The sequence below is a fragment of the Mesoplodon bidens genome (genome assembly GCF_964165515.1).
Source record: "Mesoplodon bidens genome assembly, chromosome: 14".
NCBI lineage: Eukaryota > Metazoa > Chordata > Mammalia > Artiodactyla > Ziphiidae > Mesoplodon > Mesoplodon bidens.
The window spans coordinates 54,736,257-54,760,686 of NC_138170.1; the positions used below are offsets into that span (position 1 = coordinate 54,736,257).

General features: G+C 42.5%; 1 protein-coding gene and 1 pseudogene across 3 annotated transcripts in view; one reads left to right on the plus strand and one right to left on the minus strand.

Annotated features, from left to right (window-relative positions):
• The window catches only part of MTA3 (metastasis associated 1 family member 3), a 158,883-nt gene extending 135,230 nt beyond the window's left edge, over window positions 1-23,653 (minus strand). For both annotated transcript variants that reach the window (XM_081254836.1, XM_081254835.1), the window contains exons 1-3: window positions 23,573-23,653; window positions 21,864-21,931; window positions 11,354-11,447 (exon numbers count right to left, since the gene is read on the minus strand). In XM_081254836.1, coding sequence (XP_081110962.1) covers window positions 11,354-11,447; window positions 21,864-21,931; window positions 23,573-23,600 — 190 coding nt within the window. In that variant the 5' untranslated portion in view covers window positions 23,601-23,653. The remainder of the gene's footprint in view (window positions 1-11,353; window positions 11,448-21,863; window positions 21,932-23,572) is intronic.
• On the plus strand, window positions 13,470-15,798 carry LOC308628020 (tropomyosin-like; annotated as a pseudogene). The gene is made up of 2 exons: window positions 13,470-13,611; window positions 14,923-15,798. The product of its transcript is annotated as a tropomyosin-like (transcript).
• Window positions 23,654-24,430: the final 777 nt, after the last annotated feature.

Sequence of the window (24,430 nt, forward strand, 5' to 3'; positions counted from 1 at the left end):
TCAATAAGGACTGGCTTTGTCATTAAAGTTTTACTGTTAGTCATTTTCCATTGAATAAATGAAATCCACAGTTCCAACAATCTGATGTACATATATTTAAATACAGTTCATATTATACTTTATATATCAATTTACATGTCATATATATTTAAATATATAAGTTCACAAATGGTATAAGATCCAAACATTTTATCAGACTTAAATTTAAAATGCAAAGGTTTATTTTTATTTTTATTTTTTTGGCTGTGTTGGGTCTTCGCTGTGGTGCGCAGGGTTCTCATTGTGGTGGCTTCTCCTGTTGCAGAGCATGGGCTCTAGGTATGCGGGCTTCAGTAGCTGTGGCTCGCGGGCTCTAGAGCACAGGCTCAGTAGTTGTGGTGCACGGGCTTAGCTGCTCCACGGCATGTGGGATCTTCCCGGACCAGGGCTCGAACCCCTGTCCCCTCCATTGGCAAGCAGATTCTTACCCACTGCGACACCAGGGAAGTCCCGCAAAGGTATATTTAAATGAACATTATTTCAACTTTCCCAAACCTTTCTGAGTATACTGGTTTAAATAAGGTCCCTATGATGGTTAGTTTTGTGTGTCAAATTGGCTAGGCTATAGTCCCTAGTTATTCAAATATTAACTAGGTGTTGCTGTGAAAGTATTTTGCAGATGCGATTACCATCAGCTGACTCTGAATAAAGGATATTATCCTCAATAATCTGGGTGGGTCTCACCCAATCAAATGAAAGGTCTCAGGAGCAAAACTGAGATTTCCTTGAGGAAGAAGAAATCCCACCTGGCCAGACCCACAATCATTTATTCGTTTTGCAATAAATAAATCTCTTTATATATTTATACAAACCAGTTGGAGATTACATATGTGTATAGGATATTATGTATTTATATATATGCAAAATCTCCAACTAGTTGTTTACCTGGTAGACCCCTAAGCGACACAATCTACGTAGGTCAAAGAGTAGGAAGTAAAATTAACGGTCATTTGTTAGGTCATTTGTTAGGTCTTGGTAAAGCCTTTTTATTCTGCTTCTCAAGAAATGAGATCATGAGTGACTAATGACTGGGTAACAAACCTCTTCCAACTCTGGGGGTTTCAAATTCTCTGCTTTCAACAAGACTGAAGTAGGACATAATTGAATTGTCAGCTGCTAAATCATTAAAAATCACTTTTGATGAAAAACTGCTATATGATTTTTCACATACAACTCAGAAGAACAAAGAGACACTTGTGAACTGAGGGGAGGGACTTCTACTTGTTCAGTGCTTATCACCAAAACTTAGAGGAGTCTCCATAACACAGTAGGAGCTCAAAATATATTTGATAAACGAATAAATGAGGAAAGCACCACCATTCTCACCTGCTTAGATGAAAAAATTTTGTCAGAAACTACACCTATAAACACAAAAATCAGGAACAGAATCAACACCAAACCCTCTCATTCTAGCAATGAGTTACATTAATGCAAGAATTTGTTGACTAAATGAGGTGAGAAGAATCCCCACCATCTCGTTAAGAGATGATTTCCAGTAAAAATGTATTTTTATGTTTAGTAATTATCAAACTTTTTACAGTATTTGTACTATAATTATAATAAATCCAAAAGAAATTAAGACTGAGCCTTATGAAGTCAAGAAATACAAAGTGTTTTAAAATTTTAATTTATGTTTAATTTTTGTTGCAGAGAATAATATGATGATAAACAAAACTTTTCAAGCATAAAATACATTAGGCTAGAATTCTGCAGAGAAAGCAAAATGGAAAAGAGCTCAAGGAGACAAAAGGATCATGTAAGATTTCAAACTGTTCAACAGGAGCTTGTTCATGCTTTTTTTTTTTTTAACCTGTGATGGTGGGCAAATTGTTACAGTATCTCTTTTTTTTTTCTGGCTGTACTGCACTAAGCAGCTTTCTGGATCTTAGTTCCCTGACCAGGGATGAACCCCGGCCCCCAGTAGTGGAAACACGGAGTCCTAACCACTGGATGGCCAAGGAATTCCATAGCCATTTATTTTTTTATTTTTAATTTTTAATTTTTTAATTTTATTCATTTATTTATTTATTTATTTATTGTGTGTGTGGTATGTGGGCCTCTCCCATTGCGGAGCACAGGCTCCGGACGCACAGGCCCAGCGGCCATGGCTCACGGGCCCAGCCGCTCCACGGCATGTGGGATCTTCCCAGACCGGGGCACGAACCCGTTTCCCCTGCATCGGCAGGCGGACTCTCAACCACTGCGCCACCAGGGAAGCCCCGAATTTTATTTTATTTACTTTTTCATACAGTAGGTTCTTGTTAGTCATCGATCTTAAACACATCAGTGTATACACGTCAATCCCAATCGCCCAATTCATCACACCACCATCCCCACCCCCTGCCATTTTCCCCCTTGGTGTCCATACGTTTGTTCTCTACAGGGAAGCCCACAACTATTTAAATTTTTGTGAAAAATTTTAGATGTCAACTTTCAAATGTATAAGGGAGGGACTTCCCTGGTGGCGCAGTGGTTAACAATCCGCCTGACAATGCAGGTGACATGGGTTCGATCCCTGGTCCGGGAAGATCCCACATGCCGCGGACCAACTAGGCCCGTGCGCCACAGCTACTAAGCCTGTGCTCTAGAGCCCATGAGACACAACTACTGAGCCCGTGTCCCCTGCATTGGCAGGCAGATCCCACATGCCGCGGAGCAACTAAGCCTGTGTGCCACAACTACTGAAGCCCATGTGCCACAACTACGGAAGCCCGTGCACCTAGAGCCGGTGCTCCACAACAAGAGAAGCCACTGCAATGAGAAGCCTGCGCACTGCAATGAGGAGTAGCCCCCACTCGCCACAACTAGAGAAAGCCCTCATGCAGCAACGAAGACCCAACACAGCCAAAAATAGACTCAATAAATAAATAAATAAATTTTTTTAAAAGCCTGTATCAATCCTAGCTGAATATAAATAACTTTAACTTTTAACTTTTTTATTACTTGCAACTTTAATCTCTAATTTGGAGGAATTAGGGAAACTATTCAGAGCTTTCTTTTTTGTTTAATTTGTACCAAGTAACTTCCATGTTCCCAAAGTTACAGTGAATGTCAGCAAATGTGTTAGTCAACAATACAGACATAGTTTTTATTCTATTATACTGCATTTCACGCCCTGGTTTTTAAATGGGTACTGGTCTACACCCCAAGGACTCTTTTGGAAAGGGTGAGGTGGTGGCAGTCCCACCACAATGGGAGCAGTATGAACATTTCATACATGGAAGACAAGGATGTTAGATATCCCAAAGATATATAGGCGTACAGCAGAGGACAGTCCATGATTCATATGACTTTGAAATGTCCCTCTGGACAGTTATGTAAGTGAAAAACATGATTCTGTTACCTGAGACTAGAACTAATTCCATTCTATGTATGAGAACACAAAACATTTGGGGTATGGTTTTAATATAACTGACTTTTCCAGCAATGTAGCCATCATATAAAAAGAGAAAAGACTACTTTGTTTTGTTCAAAACTTACCAATAGTACCATTTTGAAAAAAATCTCAGGAAATATTAGAGCTCCTAGTATAAAATATCAGTCTAATTTATAACCGCTGCATTGCTAGTGATTCTATGCATACATGCAAACATTTCACAATTTCGTTACAGCTTCCACTATTGTCATGCCTCAGCATTTACACATATTGAAATACAGTATATATGATCCTATGATATATAATATATATATTATAAATTTTTTCTCTTTTATATTGCAGTCAGAACATAATACTGAGTTTTAATTTTGTTTTTACATTATACATATAAGTTACACTATCAAAAAATTTCACTTCAGAATAATAAAAAGGGCATTTTTCCTGACTTGTGCTCAAAGTGGCCAAAAATCATTTATAAGGAGTAACGCATTGGGGCAAAATCTCTTCATTTAATCAGTCTGTCAAAAGAAAAGGAAGTTTACTTAAGGAAAACTAATAGTTCATTAAATACTTTTAGTTGGCAGTCATAAGCTTAAATATTGATTTTAAACTGTCACTGAAAATATCCCATAACAGAAAAACCTATTATGATCCTATTCCAGTTATATCGTCTATTGTTGAGTTACAAATCATCCCAAAACTTAGTGGCACAAAACAAACATTCTACTTTGCTGATTCAGTGGGTGAGGAATTCAGACAGGGCACAGCACAGAACTCTTGTCTGTGCTTCACAATAACTGGGGCCTCAAGAGGAATTCAAATGGCTGAGCCTGGATCAGCTGGTGGCTCCTTCAGGCATATGTCTGGCACCTGGTCTCAGATAGGATGGACGATCAACCTTAGCACCTACAAACGGCCTCACCATGTAGCCTGGTTGTCTCACAGTATAGTGGCTGAGTTCCAAGCAGAACTATCCTGAGAGCAAACATTCCAAGAAAACCAGGTAGAAGCTTCATGGACTTTTCTGACCTAGCCTTGAAGAGTCAGACAGCATTACTTCCACTATACTGTTCTGGTCAAAACCCCACCCAGATCCAAGCGGAGAAGACATGGACTTCATCTATCAATGGAAGGAATGTCAAAGAAGTTGAGGACCATGTTTTAAAACACCACAGATAGACAGACAGACAGACAGATAGACAGATAGATAGATAAACACCACAGACTCTTTTCAGCCAACCAAGATGCTAAAACAAAACAACTGGTAGCCTGGCTGTTCTTCAGATTTGTTCCCTTGGTAAATTTAAAGCTACAAACACTTGTGGAGCAACTATATATATATAATGAACAAGACACACGAAGGCTGTAAAGATGATCAAACCAACGTTAAAGAACTTAACACTGGGCTTCCCTGGTGGTGCAGTGGCTAAGAATCCACCTGCCAGTGCAGGGGACACGGGTTCGAGCCCTGGTCCGGAAAGATCCCACGTGCTATGGAGCAACTAACCTCATGTGCCAGAACTACTGAGCCTGTGCGCTAGAGCCTGTGAGCCACAACTACTGAGCCCACGTGCCTAGAGACCATGCGCGGCAACAAGAGAAGCCACCACAATAAGAAGCCCGTGCACCGCAACAAAGAGTAGCCCCCGCGAGCCACAACTAGAGAAAGCCCACGCGCAGCAACAAAGACCCAACACAGCCAAAACTAAACAAACTAAATTAAAAAAAAATTTTTTAATAATAAAATAGAGAGAAACAGGCAACGATACATTACAGACCTCATGACAGAAGTACACAATGCTACCCATGAAGTGATCTTGTACCCACACCCCACAAAAATAAACCTAGATTCGATCCTCTGGAATCTGTATCTAACTATCCATCTATAGAGAAGCATGGTAAAGGACACAAGAGAGATGCAATGAACAAACTCCAAGCCAAAAGAAACTCAACAGGATTAACCACCTGCTATCTTCAACAAAATACTGAGAGAGAGAATATGAAATAATATGTATCTATGGATTAAGACTGAAGGATGTCCACACAAAAACTTGTACAGGAATGTTCATAACACCATTATTCATAATAACGAGAAAGTGGAAACAATCCAAATGTCCATCAACTGATGAATGGATAAACAAATGTACTACATCCACCCAATGTGGTATTTAGCTATAAAAAGGAATGAAGTGATCTCTTGGTTATTAAGTAACGCACTGTTTAGCCTCCATGTATTTGTGTTTTTTACAGTTTTCTTCCTGTAATTGATTTCCAATATCATAGCATTGTGGTCAGAAAACATGCTTGATTCAATTTCAATTTTCTTAAATTTCCTGAGGCTTGATTTGTGACCCAACATGTGATCTATCCTGGAGAATGTTCCACGTAAACTTGAGAAGAAAGTGTATTCTGCCACTTTGGGGTGCAATGTTCTATAAATATCAATTAGATCTATCTGGTCTATTGTGTCATTTACAGCTTGTGTTTCCTTATTTATTTTCTGTTTGAATGATCTGTCCATTGGTGTAAGTGGGGTGTTAAAGTCCCCCACTATTATTGTGTTACTGTCCACTTCTCCTTTCATGGCTGTTAGTTAGCATCTGCCTTATGTACTGAGGTGCTCCTTTGTTGGGTGCATAAACATTTATAATTGTTATATCTTCTTGGATTGATCCTTTGATCATTATGTAGTGTCCCTCCTTATCTCTTGTAACACTCTTTATTTTAAAGTCTATTTTATCTGATACAAGTATTGCTACTCCAGCTTTCTTTTGATTTCCATTTGCATGGAATATCTTTCTGCATCCCTTCACTTTCAGTCTGTATGTGTCCCTAGGTCTGAAGTGGATCTTTTGTAGATGGCATATATATGGGTCTTATGTAAAAGATGCTCAACATCACTAATTATTAGAGAAATGCAAATCAAAACTACAATGAGGTATCACCTCACGCCGATCAAAATGGCCATTATCAAAAAAGCTAGACACAATAAATGCTAGAAAGGGTGTGGTGAAAAGGGAACCCTCTTGCACTGTTGGTGGGAATGTAAACTGATACAACCACTATGGAAAACAGCATGGAGGTTCCTTAAAAAACTAAAAATAGAACTACCATATGATCCAGCTATCCCACTGCTGGGCATATACCCTAAGAAAACCATAATTCAAAAAGAGACATGTACCACAATGTTCACTGCAGCAGTATTTACAATAGCCAGGACATGGAACCAACCTAAACGTCCATCAACAGATGAATGGATAAAGAAGATGTGGCACATACATACAATGGAATATTACTCGGCCATAAAAAGAAACAAAATTGAGTTATTTGTAGTGAGGTGGATGGACCTACAGTCTGTCATACAGAGTGAAGTAAGTCAGAAAGAGAAAAACAAATACCATATCCTAACACATATATATGGAATCTAAAAAAAGTGGTTCTGAAGAACCTAGGGGCAGGACAGAAATAAAGACACAGATGTAGAGAATGGACTTGAGGACACGGGGAAGGGGAAGGATAAACTGGGACAAAGTGAGGGAGTGGCATGGACATATATGCACTACCAGATGTAAAATAGATAGCTAGTGGGAAGCAGCCGCATAGCACAGGGAGATCAGCTCGGTGCTTTTTGTCCACCTAGAGTCCTGGGATAGGGAGGGTGGGAGGGAGACGCAAGAGAGAGGGGAAATGGGGACATGTGTATGCATATGGCTGATTTGCTTTGCTGTGCAACATAAACTAACACAGTATTGTGAAGCAATTATACTCCAATAAAGAGCTATTAAAAAACAAGGAATGGGGCTTCCCTGGTGGCGCAGTGGTTGAGAGTCCGCCTGCCGATGCAGGGGACACAGGTTCGTGCCCCGGTCTGGGAAGATCCCACATGCCGCGGAGCGGCTGGGCCCGTGAGCCATGGCCGCTGAGCCTGCGTGTCTGGAGCCTGTGATCCGCAATGGGAGAGGCCACAACAGTGAGAGGCCCGCGTACCACACACACACAAAAAAAAACACAAAGGGACTTTCCTGGCAGTCCAGTGGTTAAGACTCTGCTCTTCCACTGCAGGGGGCAAGGGTTTGATCCCTGGTCGGGGAACTAATCCCGCATGCTGCATGGTACGGCCAAAAAAAAAAAAAACAAAGACTGAGCTGGTTCCATATGAAGGATACATGACAATAAAATACAATGTGTGGGGACTTTCCTGGTGACACAGTGGTTAAGAATCCACTTGCCAATACAGGGGACACGGGTTCGAGCCCTGGACCGGGAAGATCCCACATGCCATGGAGCAGCTAAGCCCATGCACCACAACTACTGAGCCTGCGCTCTAGAGCTCGCGAGCCACAACTACTGAGCCTGTGTGCTGCAACTACTAAAACCTGCGTGCCTAGAGCCCGTGCTCCGTGACAAAAGAAGCCACCGCAACGAGAAGCCCGCGCACTGCAACAAAGAGGAGCCTCTGTTGGCTGCAAGTAGAGCAAGCCCATGTGCAGCAATGAAGACCCAACACAGCCAAAAATTAATTAATTAATTAAAAATACAACGTGTGATTCTGGATTTTATCCTAGACTAAGGAAAAAATACATAGCTACGCAGAACACTGTTGAGACATGAAATTTGAATTAGGATTGCGAATGAGACAATAGCTTTGTGTAAATATTAGGGTTCCTGAGATGTTTACTACAGTGTGGTTATGTAAAAGAATTTTCGTACATTTAGGAAAAACACTCTAAAGTCTCCAAGTTACTCTCCAATGGTTCAGGAAAAAAATATATATAATAAAGAATATATATTATATATATAAAAAATGACAAAATGTTAATTGCTGAATCTGGGTAAAGGGCATACTGGAGTTCCTTGTATATTCTTGGCATTTCCTGTAAGTTTGAATGAGGCCATATCTTTCAGAAATACATTCTGAAATATTTACAAACGAAAAAGTAAGATTTCTCTGATGAGCTTCAAAATAATGGGACAAGTAGGGGTCTAGATGAAATAATTGGTCATGTAGTAATAACTGTTAAAGTAGGATAATGGAAACATCAGATGTATTATACTATTCTCTGTACTTTTCTATGTTTGAAATTTTCTGCAATAAAAAGTTTTAAAGAAGTCCACAATGAGGGACATCCCTGGTGGCAGAGTGGTTGAGAATCCACCTGCCAATGCAGGGGACATGGGTTTGAGACCTAGTCCGAAATATCCCACATGCCGCGGAGCAACTAAGCCCGTGCGCCACAACTACTGAGCCTGCCCTCTAGAGCCCAAGAGACACAAATACTGAGCCCGTGAGCCACAACTACTGAGGCTGTGTGCCACAACTATTGAAGCCCACACACATAGAGCCCATGCTTCGCAACAAGAGAAGCCACCTCAATGAGAAGCCCACGCACCGCCACGAAGATAGCCCCCGCTCGCCGCAACTAGAGAAAGCCCGCACACAGCAATGAAGACCCAATGCAGCCAAAAATAAAAAGATAAAATAAATTTATTTAAAAAAAAAAAGAGGCACCCACATCCAGGACTCTAGTTTGAAATGTTTCTGATATATGACACCCTCTCCATTAATCTCCTCTTAAAACCTCTTTATAAAGCATGAACCATTCAGGCAATTTTATTTGCCCCATGTGAAGTTTTAGTCAATACCAAAACAGAAATACAGTTGATACCTCTAACTCTACTGTACATGGACATATAGTTACTGTTGAGAGTAAAATCAATAAATAATGGAAGAAAACAGGTAAATGTAGATAGAAGTAATCCACCCAAAGAGATGATCTACAAATCACAGAGAGAGAAAAACCAACTGACATTTGTTAAGCACCCATTATAAGCCATTCCTTAGGTCATTTAAGCTTCACATCAATGCTGGCATAATTTTTCCCTTAATTTTGTTTTTAATTTTTTTCCTTAAAGTATACAATTTTAGATTTTTTTTTTTTTAATTTTTGGCCACACTTCGTGGCCTGTGGGTTCTTAGTTCCCTGACCAGGGATTGAACCTGTGCCCTTGGTAGTGAACGCACAGAGTCCTAACCACTGGAACACCAGGGAATTCCCGCCCTTAATTTTTTTTAACTGTGGTAAAATACATATGATTCAAAATGGGGACTTCCCTGGTGGTCCAGGGGGTAAGACTCCACGCTCCCAATGCAGGGAGCCCGGGTTGGATCCCTGGTCGGGAAACTAGATCCTGCACGCATGCTGCAACTAAGAAGCCCACATGCTGCAACTAAGTCCGCATGTCGCAACTAAAAAAGATACCTCATGCCGCAACGAAGATCCCACGTGCCACAACTAAGACCCAGCGCAGCCAGAATGAATAAATGAGTAAATAATAAATAAATATTTACTTTAAAAAAGAGGTGATTTTTTTCAACCTCATTTTACAAATGAGGAAAATGCAGATGAGTGAGAAGTTAAGACATTTTCCTAAGGCAAGCAGCAAGTCACCAACCAGAATCTGAACCCAGGTCTTTCTTTAAACTGCATGACTGCCATTATATAATTTCATTGGTTCTTAAGTTTCTTAAAATTTCATTTCTCTGAGTCAATACTAAGAGCCTCATCTATTCTAAAAAGCCTGATTTTCTACATTTACAAGCCTAAAACAGACAGCACCGAAAAAGGCAGCCATGCTGAGACCCTCCATGAACAGTCAACAGACGCCCAACCATCTTTACACCTCACTACCTTTGCAACAACAACTTTAGAAGCTACGTTAGAAGCTAAATTAAATCCAAAAGTACATGAATATAAATGAGACATTTTATCTTTAAGTTTATGTTGTAAATGGTGAATAAAATCCAAATAATTTTGCATAGATACTTTAATAACACACTGAATTTCTAGATTTCAGGTATAGCTAAAATAACTGATTAGTATGACACTTTAAAAAGCAATACTTTGGTCTCATACATGAGGAACAAATATGATTACCCTGAATCTGTGAATATATAATTTGTAAATACTACAGAATAACCCATATCATAATTAACACTTTCTCTACAAAAATGGAAAGAAACTGAAAAACTCTATGAACTACAGCAGAAAATATAGTAGGAATTTAACTTATGAGACAGAAAACCAGTGGGGAAATCATTCTCAGGCAGACACAGAACAAACCTGTGCGCCAACAGCTTCCATTCCCCCGTTACCAAAACATTTCAAAAGCTTCAGGAACCCCAAGACCAGAGTTTGAGACACTATGGTATTAAACTGAAAAATACATTTACATATGGTCCTAGTCTCATTACATATTTTGTAGGCAAAAATGGCTTTCAAAATAAAGTACTTATACTTCTTTCTTAAAATTTAGATCACTTTTTTATTGATTGTTAAAAAAAATCAAAGGGGCTAAAATATGTCAAAGCTGTTGACTGTTGGGGGGGGGGGGAGAAGCACACAATGAAGATTAAACTACAAAGAAATGCTCAGAGTTGCTATCTGCAGGAATTTTTTTCCATATCTATCACATTGCACTTCTTTCTTTAGCAAACTTTTTTTCCACACATACCTAATACTATAAATATATAATAAATACTCAGAATTTTAAAAACTGTAAATACAACCCAGTTGTTTTAGAGAGGAGGGAAAAAGAAGTCCTCCAAAATACCAGTGAAGTATAAATTTCCTCATATTCAAACCTTCAAACCGCCAGGGAAAATTGGAGATGGCAAAATGCTGCTCCAATTGTCCACTAAAGCCTATGTGCAAAGACTTCTATTTCAACATTTTGACTAACTAATAAACATATGTTGCATCCTAAAAAATATATACTAAAACCAAGAACCACCCAAAAACCTACTCCCATCTAAACTAAGAGGAAGACAAATGGGAAACCAAAAAGCTACAGGTAACATAAAGTACTTTTCCTCATATCATGGAAAACAAAAGACTCAAAACACATTTTAATTTTCCAAGAAAAAGACAATTAACTTACTAGCATGCTTGTCTGCAAGCATTATAAGCGTGTTGGAAATATCTCGTCGTCTATAAAAGCACACTACTTTTGCTTCCACGTTGCCAGTTGCAGTCTAAGAAATAAGAAAAATAAAAGTCATCTATACTGAATATTAGATTCAAGTAGTTTATAAAACAAAACTAGAGACAGCATAATTGTAAAGTCACTGTCATTTATTGTGCCAACCACAACTGCAGGATAATCAGAGAGCTTAAAAATTCAAATAAGGACGAGTAACATTGGTAAAAGTTCCAAGTGAAACAAATGTCAAACATAAAATAACTCATTGGCATCAATTAAAAATTAAACTAAAGTGATCAGAGAGCTTTAATGACTAAAGCCATAGTTAACTCTGATTAAGAAACTAATCCCCAAAATTTAAAAAGCCACAACGTAACTTAAAAGACAGTTAAACATAGTCCTCCAAACCCTCTTCCTGAGGCACAGGCTAAGTGCAAAATCACCCAGCCCCATCCTAAACACCCTCATGTTCGACTGATGGTGAAGCTCTGCAGGTGCAGGGCAGTCAACATGTGAGGTGGACCAGATAACTTGGAAAAGCATTCTCAGCCCAAGGGAGTCCATGCATCCATAACGGTCAACATTCTTAGTAGTACTTACTTTACCTTCACATATGAAAGTATTAAAAACTTTGAGTTATGAACACTGAAGCTCTTATTTCTTTTTGACTACAGTCTAGAATACAATCAATATTCAGTTAGGCTGTAATTTACTGCAGCTGGGACCCAGGCTCCTACCCTCCTATTCTTTATGAATTCTGAGAGCTTTCAAGGTCAATTGTTCACTACAAAGTTCATTGTAAAAACACACAGATTACAATAAAATGCTATTGTGATTTCTAATTTCAAACAAATTTGAGAACAAATTTTCAGAATTTCTCTGGGCTTACAGATACACTCAGACAAAAAGAAATAAGTATATGTGCTGCAGTAAATTTGTCAGTTTTATGAAGTTCAGCGGCAGTATTTCAAAGTGAGAAATAGTCTTGTAGGAATATTGCCCCTTAAAACTGAAATCATATTACATCCTAACCAAAGTGCTTCTATATTTCACAATATTGTGATCAAATACATCCTCCAGGAGTAATGACCCAGCAATCTGCTAAATGAATATTCCAATATTCCTATGTAAATAAAATCTATCAATGACTTCAATTATCAGTGCTTTATCATTTTTGTCTTCTTGAGAGAAAAGCATGTTAATGGACAACTAATAAGAAAATAAATAAATAAACATTTTTTTAAAATGCGTGTTAAAAACCCAAAGCAAGGGCTTCCCTGGTGGCGCAGTGGTTGAGAGTCCGCCTGCCGATGCAGGGGACACGGGTTCGTGTCCCGGTCCAGGAAGATCCCACATGCCACGGAGCTGCTAAGCCCGTGAGCCATGGCCACTGAGCCTGCGCATCCAGAGCCTGTGCTCCGCAACGGGAGAGGCCACAACAGTGAGAGGCCCGCATACTAGGAAAAAAAAAACCAAAGCAAGAGTTTTAAGGCATACGTGTATTTTTCCTACCTGACTGTTGAGTTCCTCCAATAGGGATACTCTGTAAAGCTAATTAAATTCTTACTTAAACCTGCTTGGGGTGGAGGGGCATAGTTCAAAATAAATATTCTCTTCTGAACCACGTACACACTTGGCTATTAGGCAGTTTACAGTGTTACTCTTCTTCTCTACTGTACACACACACACCCTCCCTTCCAACATTCCTCTAAAGTTGAGCTACTAAAATTGTGGTCCAAGGCCCAGTCCACAGCTGTTACTATGTAATGAAATGAGTACAAAAATTAAATGAATTATAGTATTTGAGAGTTAATTTTATATCTATTGAATCTAATAATGAAAAATGGGGCTTGCGTTTTTATAAGCCTACTTTAAATCTCATTTTTCTACTCTCATTTTTAAATTTTACAAAAGCAGTCTAAGATACTGAAAATTCTTAAAGATCCTCCACCACAAATAATTTAAGAAGTATAGCTCTGAAGACCTAAGTTAAATATTTTGTATATATAAGGTCACCAAATTTTCTTGTGTGCGCTTCCTATGTGCCCCTGCACAAGCTAAGCACCATGGATGCATGGTGTCTGCCCTCACCAAGCCTCTGCTCCAGCAAAGATGCCTGTCCACGTGTCATCTCGTCTCCAACCTTCCAAAGCCCAGCTGTAATCATGTCCCTCACCCAGAAACCTTCACCGGTTCCCCACAACTGAAGCATAAGAGTAAAACATTCCTGACAAATTCCCAGCACTACTGTCCTTTACTCCTTTCTTTTCCCCTCCAGACTTCACTTCTCACTCATGGAGGCAGGAAGTGCCACCTGTTGAGGGAAGAACAGAAAAAGCTTCAAGGAGGAGGAAAGCAGGCAGAAGGTCCCTCGCTAGCTAGGAAAGAAGGAAAGGAGTCCAGCAGGTGAAGCCTGGAGCACTGAGTAGTCTTAAGAAAAAAGGACCCGAACAAAACCCACAGGTGGGAAAAGTGGAGACAGGTATAAAGAAGAACCTACAATGAACAGTGATTTCTCTCCTGTGTTCTTTTCTCCATTTAGGCTGCAGCCTCTTAAATCTCTATTCTGTCAAACACGTTTAGTAAAACATCCTTCAGCAATAAGGGGCTTTTAGTCAACCTCATACTCACGTCCATTTCTATCCCAGACTTAGAAAGTCCATTATTAAAAAACAAAAAACCGGGCTTCCCTGGTGGCGCAGTGGTTGGGAGTCCGCCTGCCGATGCAGGGGACACGGGTTCGTGCCCTGGTCCAGGAAGATCCCACATGCTGTGGAGTGGCTGGGGCCGTGAGCCATGGCCGCTGAGCCTGTGCGTCTGGAGCCTGTGCTCCGCTACCAGTGAGAGGCCCGCATACCACAAAAAAAAAAAAAAAAAAACCAAACGCTTTCCATTTTGGAAAGTCTGTGGTCTGCTCGAACTCAAGAACAGATGGAAAAGAACTTCCTTTTCCCAATTTCTGTCCTTCTTCCCAACAGATCCCAAACGTCAGGAGGGGTCTTAACTTGGGTTCTGTAAAAGGGCTTTGAAGGGATCTCCTGAAATTATATGCAAAATCTTGTATGTGCAAATATAGATTGGGGTGGGGGACAAGATTAGATGCTCAAAGAAGTTAGTGGCTCCCTTCTCCCCACCAAAAAAAGACCCTAAACATTAAAATGAATCTCAGAGCAAATTGGATGGCTAATAAAACATACAGAATATGAAGAAACATATAAATTATACAACACACAAAAAAACCAATCAACAGCAAATAACATTAAATTTATCCATAAGCATAACTTCCAAAACTTCCTGAGACTGTATCCTCATTATTATGCACACAAAGCCTTCTTCCAACATGTGTGCAGACTAAATCTTTAGAAGAGCAACACCCAAGCTAGATAGTGACTAAATAAAATTTACTGTGAAGTTGTTTTCTATTTTAACTTTATATTCTTCCTCCAAAAGATCATCATCACTTTATCTGAGTACAGTTTAGAGGAGAGGAAAAGAGGGTATGTAAGATAAACAATGTCGGTGAGAAGCGGCTGCAGCTCCGGGCAGAGGAGGCAGGAACCCGAAGGCGAGCAGGGGCCGGGTGGACACCACGGCCGGGGTCACCACCACGGAGGCGGTGAAGCGCTGAGACCCAGGTTCCGCAGCTGCAGGCCAGTGACGTGGAGAAGAGGGCCGAGCACCTCCCGCGGAAGTGGAGGGAGAAAGGCGGACCGGGAACAGGCTCAGGCTGAGGAGGCCTCCTTGAACCGCAGGATCCAGCTGGTTGAAAAGGAGCTGGACAGTGCCCAAGAGCACCTGGCCACTGCCCTGCAAAAGCTAGAGGAAGCTGAGAAAGCTGCTGATGACAGCGAGAGAGGTCTGAAGGTTACTGAAAACCAATCCTTAAAAGAGGAAGAAAAAATGGAGCTCCAGGAAATCCAACTCAAAGAAGCTAAGCACACTGCAGAAGAGGCAGGTAGGAAGTACAAAGAGGTGGCTCTTAGGTTGGTGATTACTGAGGGAGACTTGGAAGGCCCAGAGGAGTGAGCTGAGCTGGCAGAGTCCCGTTGCCGAGAGACGGATGAGCAGGTCAGACTGATGGACCAGAAGCTGAAGTGTCTTGAGTGCTGCTGAAGAAAAGTACTCTCAAAAAGACAGATATGAGGAAGAGAGAAAGATTCTTACTGATAAACTCAAGGAGGCAGAGACCCGTGCCAAGATCAGTAGCCAAGCTGGAAAAGACAACTGATGATTTGGAAGATAAACTGAAATGCACCAAAGAGGAGCACCTCTGTACACAAAGGATGCTGGACCAGACTCTGCTTGACCTGGATGAGATGCAGAGCGCCCCAGTCCTGCCCTGCGCTGCCCCTCCCTCTGACCCCGACTCCGCTGAGGCCAGCCTGCCCAAAGCTGACCTTTAAACTGATCTTTAACTGGAAAGCTGCTTTCTCCTTTCGCCACGTCTCCCACCCCCACCCCTGTGTCCTTTTCACCAAACTGTCTCTGCCTCTCCCCAGAGATTCCATTTGGGCTAGAGGCTGAGCATCTTTGGGAACAACGTTTAAGGGAATGTGAGCACAATGTTAAGTGTCTTTAAAAGCATGCTGTGATGTACACATTTTGTAATTACCTTTTTTGTTGCTGTTGATGTAGCAGCCATTTGTAAATCATTCCAGATAATTCCATAGTTCTGAAGCAGCAGTCTAATCCCTTTCTCACTTTTGGAAGGTAACTTTTCAGCTTAATGCATATTGCCCTCTCCGTAGAGGAGGGGAAAAGGTATGGGCCTGCCTTCCTGAGAGCCAAACAGCCCAGAGAAGGATTCCATTTTGGGAAGCCTTATTGCTCTGTAAAAAGTACCTGCCAAACCAGAAAGGTGATTCCAGAAGGAGTTAGCCAAAAAAAAAAAAAAAAAAAAGCGCTGTTCAGGTCTTCAGCTTTATAGTATCTTTGGGCAACTTTTTTTTTCCATCAGAAGTGACCAGATGAGATTAAGACGGTGAGACCTCTGAGACCAAATCCTTGTCCCAGCTCTACCCCATTCCCAATCACTCACAGAATGGATCATGTGCCCCTTATTTTGAGGTGACCACTTATTTGCTCTCCCACCTCCTTGAAAGAAAGGAAAGAAAATTATGTTCTACCACTGATTTAGCCACATGAAACTCATCTCATCACCCTTTTCTGGGTCTGAAGCTGCTGTCTCTAAAACTGCCATCTCATTGTGTGTTGTAGCAGTTAGTGCTGGAGAAATCTTGAATAGCTTATGTACAAAATTGTTTTTAAATTTTATATTATTTTGAAACTTTGCTTCTTTGGGGTTGGGGCACACTGGTCACCCCATCTGGCTGTGAGAGCCCTCTACAGTCTGGGCTGGCAGTGTGCTGATCTTTTTTTTTTTTTTTTTTTTTCTGTTGTGGCCTCTCCCGTTGCAGAGCACAGGCTCTGGACGCGCAGGCTTAGCGGCCATGGCTCACGGGCCCAGCCGCTCCGTGGCATGTGGGATCTTCCCGGACCGGGGCACGAACCCGTGTCCTCTGCATCGGCAAGCGGACTCTCAACCACTGCGCCACCAGGGAAGCCCTGTGCTGATCTTTTAAAGTTTCTTTCCCTACCCAATCTCCCCTTTTTGGTGAGGGTTCAGTGAGGTCAGTTAGGTGTGCATCCTACAGCTTAATTGGCTTAAAATGTACTCCCCTTTGGTGTGGTCTCTTTTGGGGCCAACTGGGGAAAGAAAAAACAATAGTATAACTGTTTTGATACTGAAATTGATAAATGTCTTTTTGAAATAAAGAACCAGTCCCTCCAAAAAAAAAAGATACAACAATGTCGAACCGTGTTGATCAACCAACATATTCAGTTTTGCACCTAAAAGTTCTGGGGAAAAAAAATTGAGACAAAAATCTAATTCAGGACTTCCCTAGTGGTCCAGTGGTTAAGAATCTGCCTTCCAATGCAGGGGATGTGGGTTCGATCCCCGGTCAGGGAACTAAGATCCCACATGCCACAGGGCAACTAACCCTGCACACTCTAGAGCCTGCGTGCCGCACTACTGAGCCTGTGCGGCACAACTAGAGAGCCCACTCGCTGCAACTATTGAACCCATGCACACCAGAGCCCACTCGCTGCACTAAAAGATCCCACATGCCACAACAAAGATCCCACATGCCACAACTAAGACCCAACAGAGCCAAATAAATAAATAAATAAATATTTTTACATCTATTTCTTTAATTTAAAAAAAAAGAAAAAATACTGTAGTTCTGCTTTCTGCAAGTAACATTTCAAATAGGATTTTAAAAAAAAAATCAGGGATCTTCATCCTATAAAAGTGAATTTTCTATAAAAATAATGATTGATAGCTCATTCTAGGAATTTTGTTAAAAAAAAACACATCCTATTTCTTTTTTTCTTTTTTGGCCTCGCTATGAGGCTTGCAGGACCTTAAGTTCCCTGACCAGGGATTGCCCCTGGGCCCCAGCAGTGAAAGCACCCAGTCCTAACCACTGGACCACTAGGGAATCCCAAAACACATCCTATGTATTTAGAAGAAAGTTAATAAAATAGGTTAATATCCCTTCTCTTAGCTTATCAATTAGAATATATCAAGTGTTGGGAATTCCCTGGTGGCGCAGTGATTGGGAATCCGTCTGCCAGTGCAGGGGACACGGGTTTGAGCCCTAGACCAGGAAGATCCCACATGCTGCGGAGCAGCTAAGCCCACGCGCCACAACTACTGAGCCTGCGCTCTGGAGCCGGCGAGCTGCAACTACTGAGCCCGGGTGCCCCAACTACTGAAGCCCGCGTGCTAGAGCCCATGCTCCACAACAGGAGAGGCCACCGCAATGAGAAGCCCCGCACCGCAGCAAAGGGTAGCCCCGCGTTCGCCACTAGAGTAAGCCTGCGTGCAGCAGCAGAGACCCAATGCAGCCAAAAATCAATTAATTAATTTTAAAAAATAATAATATATCAAGTGTTCTTAAATTCATTATTTGGATTTTCTAATCATGTTAAATTTCCCCACTTAGCCAACTTGACCTCTAACCCACTCAAGGCCTTTCTGGAACTCCTGTGGCCCCTCTTCCCAAGGCTACCTCCTTCTCATCCTTTAGGCCTCAACTTCAATGTCCTTAAAGTCCTTCACTCCCTATCCAAAGGAAGCAACCTCTGTTATTCTCTTTGTCAAGGCTCTTGCTTATTTCCTTTCTAGAAGTTAACACCATTTATCGCTATTTTGTTTACACCCGTTAACTCATCTTTTCATGTGTCTCCCTCATGAGAACAGAGACCCTGCGTGGGCAGAGACCATGTGCATATTGGTCACTGTTGTACCTGAGCCTAGCATAGTGCCTGCTACATAACACGTGCTCAAGAAATATTTGTTTAATTAATTACTTAAAATGAGATCTCTCGGGCTTCCCTGGTGGCGCAGTGGTTGAGAGTCCGCCTGCCGATGCAGGGGACACGGGTTCGTGCCCCGGTCTGGGAAGATCCCACATGCCGCAGAGCGGCTGGGCCCGTGAGCCATGGCTGCTGGGCCTGCGCGTCCGGAGCCTGTGCTCTGCAAGGAGAGAGGCCACAACAGTGAGAGGCCCGCCTACCGCAAAAAAAAAAAAAAAAAAAAAAAAAAAAAAAAAAAAAAATGAGATCTCTCATATCCCTTCAGAAATAAAGGTCCTATGTAAATATTTAGTAATTAATTAGCCTATTGCAGTTCCTTTTTATCAATACTCCATCCAAACTGCCACTCTCTGAAATTACAGAGACTGATCTCTCACAGTTCAGTCACCCTCAGTCCCCTAAGGACTGCTAGTATGTTAACGACTCTTTGAGAAAGCAGAGGGGCAGGGAGAAGGTGAGAATGTGGGGGAAGGGAGTGAAGAGTAATATAATGATAAAGAAGTGTGAAATGATCCAGGTTCCAGCTAGATGTGTAACCCAGGCATTTAAGTTACTTAACCACAGTGTGCTTCACAACAACAATCCATGATGCATCTACCTTAAAGGTTGAAGGTACTGTGAGGCTCAAGAGAGGTGACAAACGTGAATCCCCAGATTATATGCTTCCAGAGCACCATGCTCTGATGTTTGTAAATTTAGCACAGATGCAATTTTCCTTCTGCTTGTGGAATTATTTAGCTCATGTCCATCTCCACTACTAGACCTATCTTGTTCATCTTTCAATTCCTAAAAGTGCATATCTAAAAGCAGCAGGTCCTCAGAAATATTTGTAAAATGAATGAATCAAAGTACTTTGTAAACAGTAAAGCCATGTACCAGTATTAACATCAGACATCTGAGAAATTAATTAATTCAAAAAATGTTTACTTAACTATGTGCCAGCCACTACTCTAAGGCACTTGGGATGCATTAGTGAGCAGAAAAGATCACTACACACATAGAGCTTACATTCTAGTTTGGGAAAACAGGCAATGAAAATATAGGCACAACTCATTTTATTGCACTTCGGTTCACTGCACTTCTCAGATATTGTGTTTTTTACAAATCAATGGTTTATGGCAACACTCAGTGGAGCAAGTCTATGCCATTTTTCCAATAGCATTTGCTTACTTCGTGTCTGTCACATTTTGGTAAATCTTGCAGTATTTCAAACTTTTTCATTATTATGATATTTGTTATGGCAACCTATGATCAGTGATCTTTAATATTATTTTATGAAGGCTCACTGAAGGCTCAGATGATAGCTAGCAATTTTTAGCAATGAAGTATTTTTCAATTAGGCATGTACATCTTTTTTAGATATAATGTACACTTAATAGACTACAGTATGGTATAAACACTACTTTTATATGCACTGGGAAACTAAAAAATTCATGTGACTCGTTTTACTGCAATATCTGCTTCATTGCAGTGATATCAACTGAACCCACAATATCTGAGGTATGCCTGTAAACACATTAATTAAGTATATTTGAAGGTGATAAATGATGTGGGGGAAAAAAGCAAGGTATGGGGGGGCTGGAAACAACCAGACAGTCCTAAGTTGGGTGCATATGAGAAATAGCCAAGAGGGTCCAGTGGTTAGGACTTGGTGCTTCACTGTCATGGCCCTGGGTTCAATCCCTGGTCAGGGAACTAAGATCCTGCAAGACAGGTGGCGCAGCCAAAAAAAAGAAGAGAGAGAGAAACAGGCAAGAAAGAGCTTACTGCACTTAGAGCTGAATGAACAAAGCAGGGAGCAGCCAGAGAAGACAGGTCTCATAGGGCAATATTTCTCCTTGAATCCTAGTTAACTTTCCAAATAAGCTGATGCAGTGAACAGTGTGGAATTGCCTAAATTCTTTTTTTTAAGTTAGTTAGTTAGTTAGTTAGTTAGTTATGTATGTATGTATGTATGTATGTATGTATGTATGTATTTACTTACTTACTTACTTACTTAATTTATTTATTTATTTTGGCCATGCGTGGCTTGCAGGATCTTACTTCCCCAACTAGGGATGGAACCTGGGCCCCAGCAGTGAAAGCACCAAGTCCTAACCACTGGACCACCAGGGAATTCCCTGGAATTGCCTAAATTCTTATACCTTACATCAATAATATAAAAGAGAAGCACATCAGGAAGACATCTCAACAGTTCCCACCCACAGACTGACCTAATCCTGAGGCCATTTTCTTCACTTGGTGGTGGTCTCAAATACTATGGAAATTTTTTAAATGCAAGGTCCCCAGGGTATCCCCAGAAGTGAACCAAGACCTCAACGCTCATAAGCCAGGCATGCCCTTGGCCAGATCTGGTTTCCTGGGACTCAGAACAGGACCAGTCTCCAGATGGTATTTTGCGGGAAAGGTATTAGCTAGACAGCCCCCAAACATTTTAACAATGTGAATTCTCACCAGCTACACAAGTAACCCTCAATCATCAGAAATCTATGGTCCATGTCACTTATGATTGTTTGAGTGCCTCCACTGTAAAAGCTCAGCTGCTGCCAACAGTCATAATGCTTCTGATGTCCTGGACACCTGCGATTTGGGACAAACCTTGATGTAAAAGTTTTATTTACTTGGGCCTAAGGTACAAAAAGTCACTTTATAATTATACCAAAACTGTATTCTTATTAGTTAGCCTAGTCTAGAATTTTACAAATTCCCTTAAATATCATATTCCCTAACTTCCTCCTTCTCAAGCTGAAAGAGGAAAAAATTAATTCACTAAAAAGGGAGAAACACAAATTATGACTTCAAATATAAAAAGGGACTGAGTTACAGGAGTGACCTGCTCTAAGAAGCTCCAAGCAATTTGAAGAAATCTTACAGATGTTACATATTCAATATCAACATTTAATATCAGGTAATTATCAAAAGCAAAAGAATATTCAGAATCCTGCATAATTCTCTAAGCTGAAATCTCTACTTTCAAAGAGTCTGGAACTTAAAGTAAAATCACCTCTTACGCCCTTTACCCAATTACCCTTCAATGGGCAACAAATATTTCTTAATATTAGAATCAAGAACACTCAGCGTATACCTTGTTGAGCTCTTCTATCCTTCTGATGAGGTACGGATTGCTAGAGGAATTCTCAAAGTAGACATAATCTGTAATTAAAGGAAGTAAAGAGCTTAATCTTTTCAACAGAAAGTTCACATTTGTCAATTTATGACTTTTTATATTAGGTAATTCACATTCAAAATGAAGCACGCCCGTGATTCATTTCCTGGTAAAAGCAAACTGAGTAACGCAGCCTCAATATATTCTCTTTCTTATGTGCTTACCATTCACAGACCCTTATTTTCCTGGCATTTTCATTTCAATTAATGTTTTGTTCAAGTTCTCCTAGACTTCTGTCCCACATGTGTCATTTCTTTAATAATCAACAAAAAGACACCTCTTATCACTGAGTAGTCAGAGCTGACTAAACATGTGTCTTTCATATGATAACTGCTTCCACATCTTTTCACTCCAATCCAATTTGCCCTGGAGTAGGCTTCTCACATAAAACTATTGACCTAAGACAAATTCAGAGCATCTTGAAAGGCTTAGCAGCCCAAAGTACATTTCAATCACCAACTTAAAAAAAAAATCAGGTGAGCAGAGCAGACGCACATTGACAAACCTTTTCACAGCTCCATCTAGGAAGACGAGGGGGCGACAAAGGAGAGGGGTCACTTTTTGAGAGGCAGAGCTCTGTGGAGGTGATACCAGCCGTTTTAATACCATATTTACCACATTTAATCCAGATCCATTTAGGGTCTCGTTATAAAGCAATTGCTGCAGCCTTTCAACAAAAAGGATATAAATTTTCAAGTGTGGTTTTTCCTCTCATCTAATAGGCTCACTGGAAACTTCCCACTGTGTGTTTATTTGAGAGGCTGGGCTGCAGTGTTATTGTCTACCTTAGTGGCTCTTTCCCGTCTCCCTTCTGCAAAGTGGCCTCATTTAGCCAGGCCGTTCCCACCACCATCCATCAAGGAGCTCGGCTAATGAGCAGAGAAGAGCCAGTCTTACACACAAACACGTCACTTATCTGAATTATTATTTTACCAGGAAAGAGGGAGGAGGGCGTCTTGAGTAGGGAGAAAGTTTGTTTGACCTTATTTCTCTCTTCTGCAGAAGGCTGGGAAGGAGGCAGACAGCAGAGCAAACGTCCAGGCAGAGCTCCACTCCCCACCCCAGGCTGCGGTGCCCCGGCCCCTCTAAGCCCCACTCCTGGGGGGGCTGGACAAGAAACGTAAGGGAGAGGGACGAAGGAGAGGTGCAGGGCCCTGTCCCCGCAAACAGGCCTATCCAGCTGTGCCCCTGGCTGGGCCCCCATCGCCCCCACCCACACCCCCAATGAAGGGGAGCAGTAGAGATGTCCCTCCACTCTCTCCAAACCCCCAACGCCTAGAAGCCACGCGAGGAAAGACCACCCTCTTAGGGGGCTCGACGGCCCCTGACCCCCATGGGGGTTTCACGGGTTGAGGTGGGGTGGCGTCTGATAATTCATACCCCGAAGTACAGGCCTGGCCTCAAACCCTGGTTGGGATGCGGGGGTGTGGATGGGCCCCGGCCCCTTGTGGGCCACGGTGGGGGAGGGGAGAAGGGAGGGGGCAGCCCCGGCCCCCTCCGCAGGCCCCCAGCCCCATGCGCCCTCAGCCCGGGCGCCCGTGGCTCCCAGCGGTTAGGGTGAACTCGCCCCTACCCCCCACTCCCGGAGCCCGCTCCCAGACGGGCCGGGTCGGGCCGAGCCTTCCTACCTCCGACCCGGTACATGTTGGCCGCCATGTCCGCCCGCCCGCCCGCGGAGCCCGAGCCGAGCCCCGCCCGCTGCCGCCGCCACTGCCGCCGCCGCCGCCGCCGCCGCCTCAGCCGCCTCAGCCCCGGCCGCCGCCGCCGCCGCCGCCGCGCCTAGCCGCGGGGGGGGAGGGGAGGGAGGGAACAAGGGGAGGGGGAAGTGAAGGGGAGGGGGAAGTGAAGGGGAGGGGACGCCGAGGGGTGGGAGCAGGTGCCCGCCCCCAGCGCTGGGCTAGCGAGGCCGAGTTCCCGGCCCCCTGGGAGGCCGGAGCGCTTGGGGCCAGCAGGGAATTGGGGAGGGGAGGCGGCTTGGGGGACCTAACTGGAAGTGGAGGGTGTACCAGCGTACCCCGGCACCTGCCCACCCCGAGACAGGGCTTCCTCCCCGCTTCTGTCCCTGGAGAGACCCAGTCTGTGTGACCTCGAGCACGTGAGCCCCTGTCTCGGTGCAAACACTTGGATGCAAATAAGTGCTCGCAGCAGGGCGCCTTCCTCGTGGTGATGTTAATGCGGCGGGCCTGGAGCCGGCAGGCCCTGGAGCCAGGAGGACCCCAGGTGCCTGCAGCTTCTCCGGGCAGAGACTTATCTGAGGACAAGGCTAGAAAAACAGGCCCCTTCCAATTCTACCGTAACTACGCTGTCAGGTCTATCCGCGTTCACCCCAAAACCGGGCTGAATAAAACCTATTTCCCCACACCTGGAGGCCTTGCCTCTAGACAGGCTTGCAGTGCAGCCCGGCTGGGAGAAGAGACCATTAGAGGAGGGGGGCTTCCTTTGCCCTTACAGGAACAGGACCCTACAGTTCATCATCACCAGAGCCC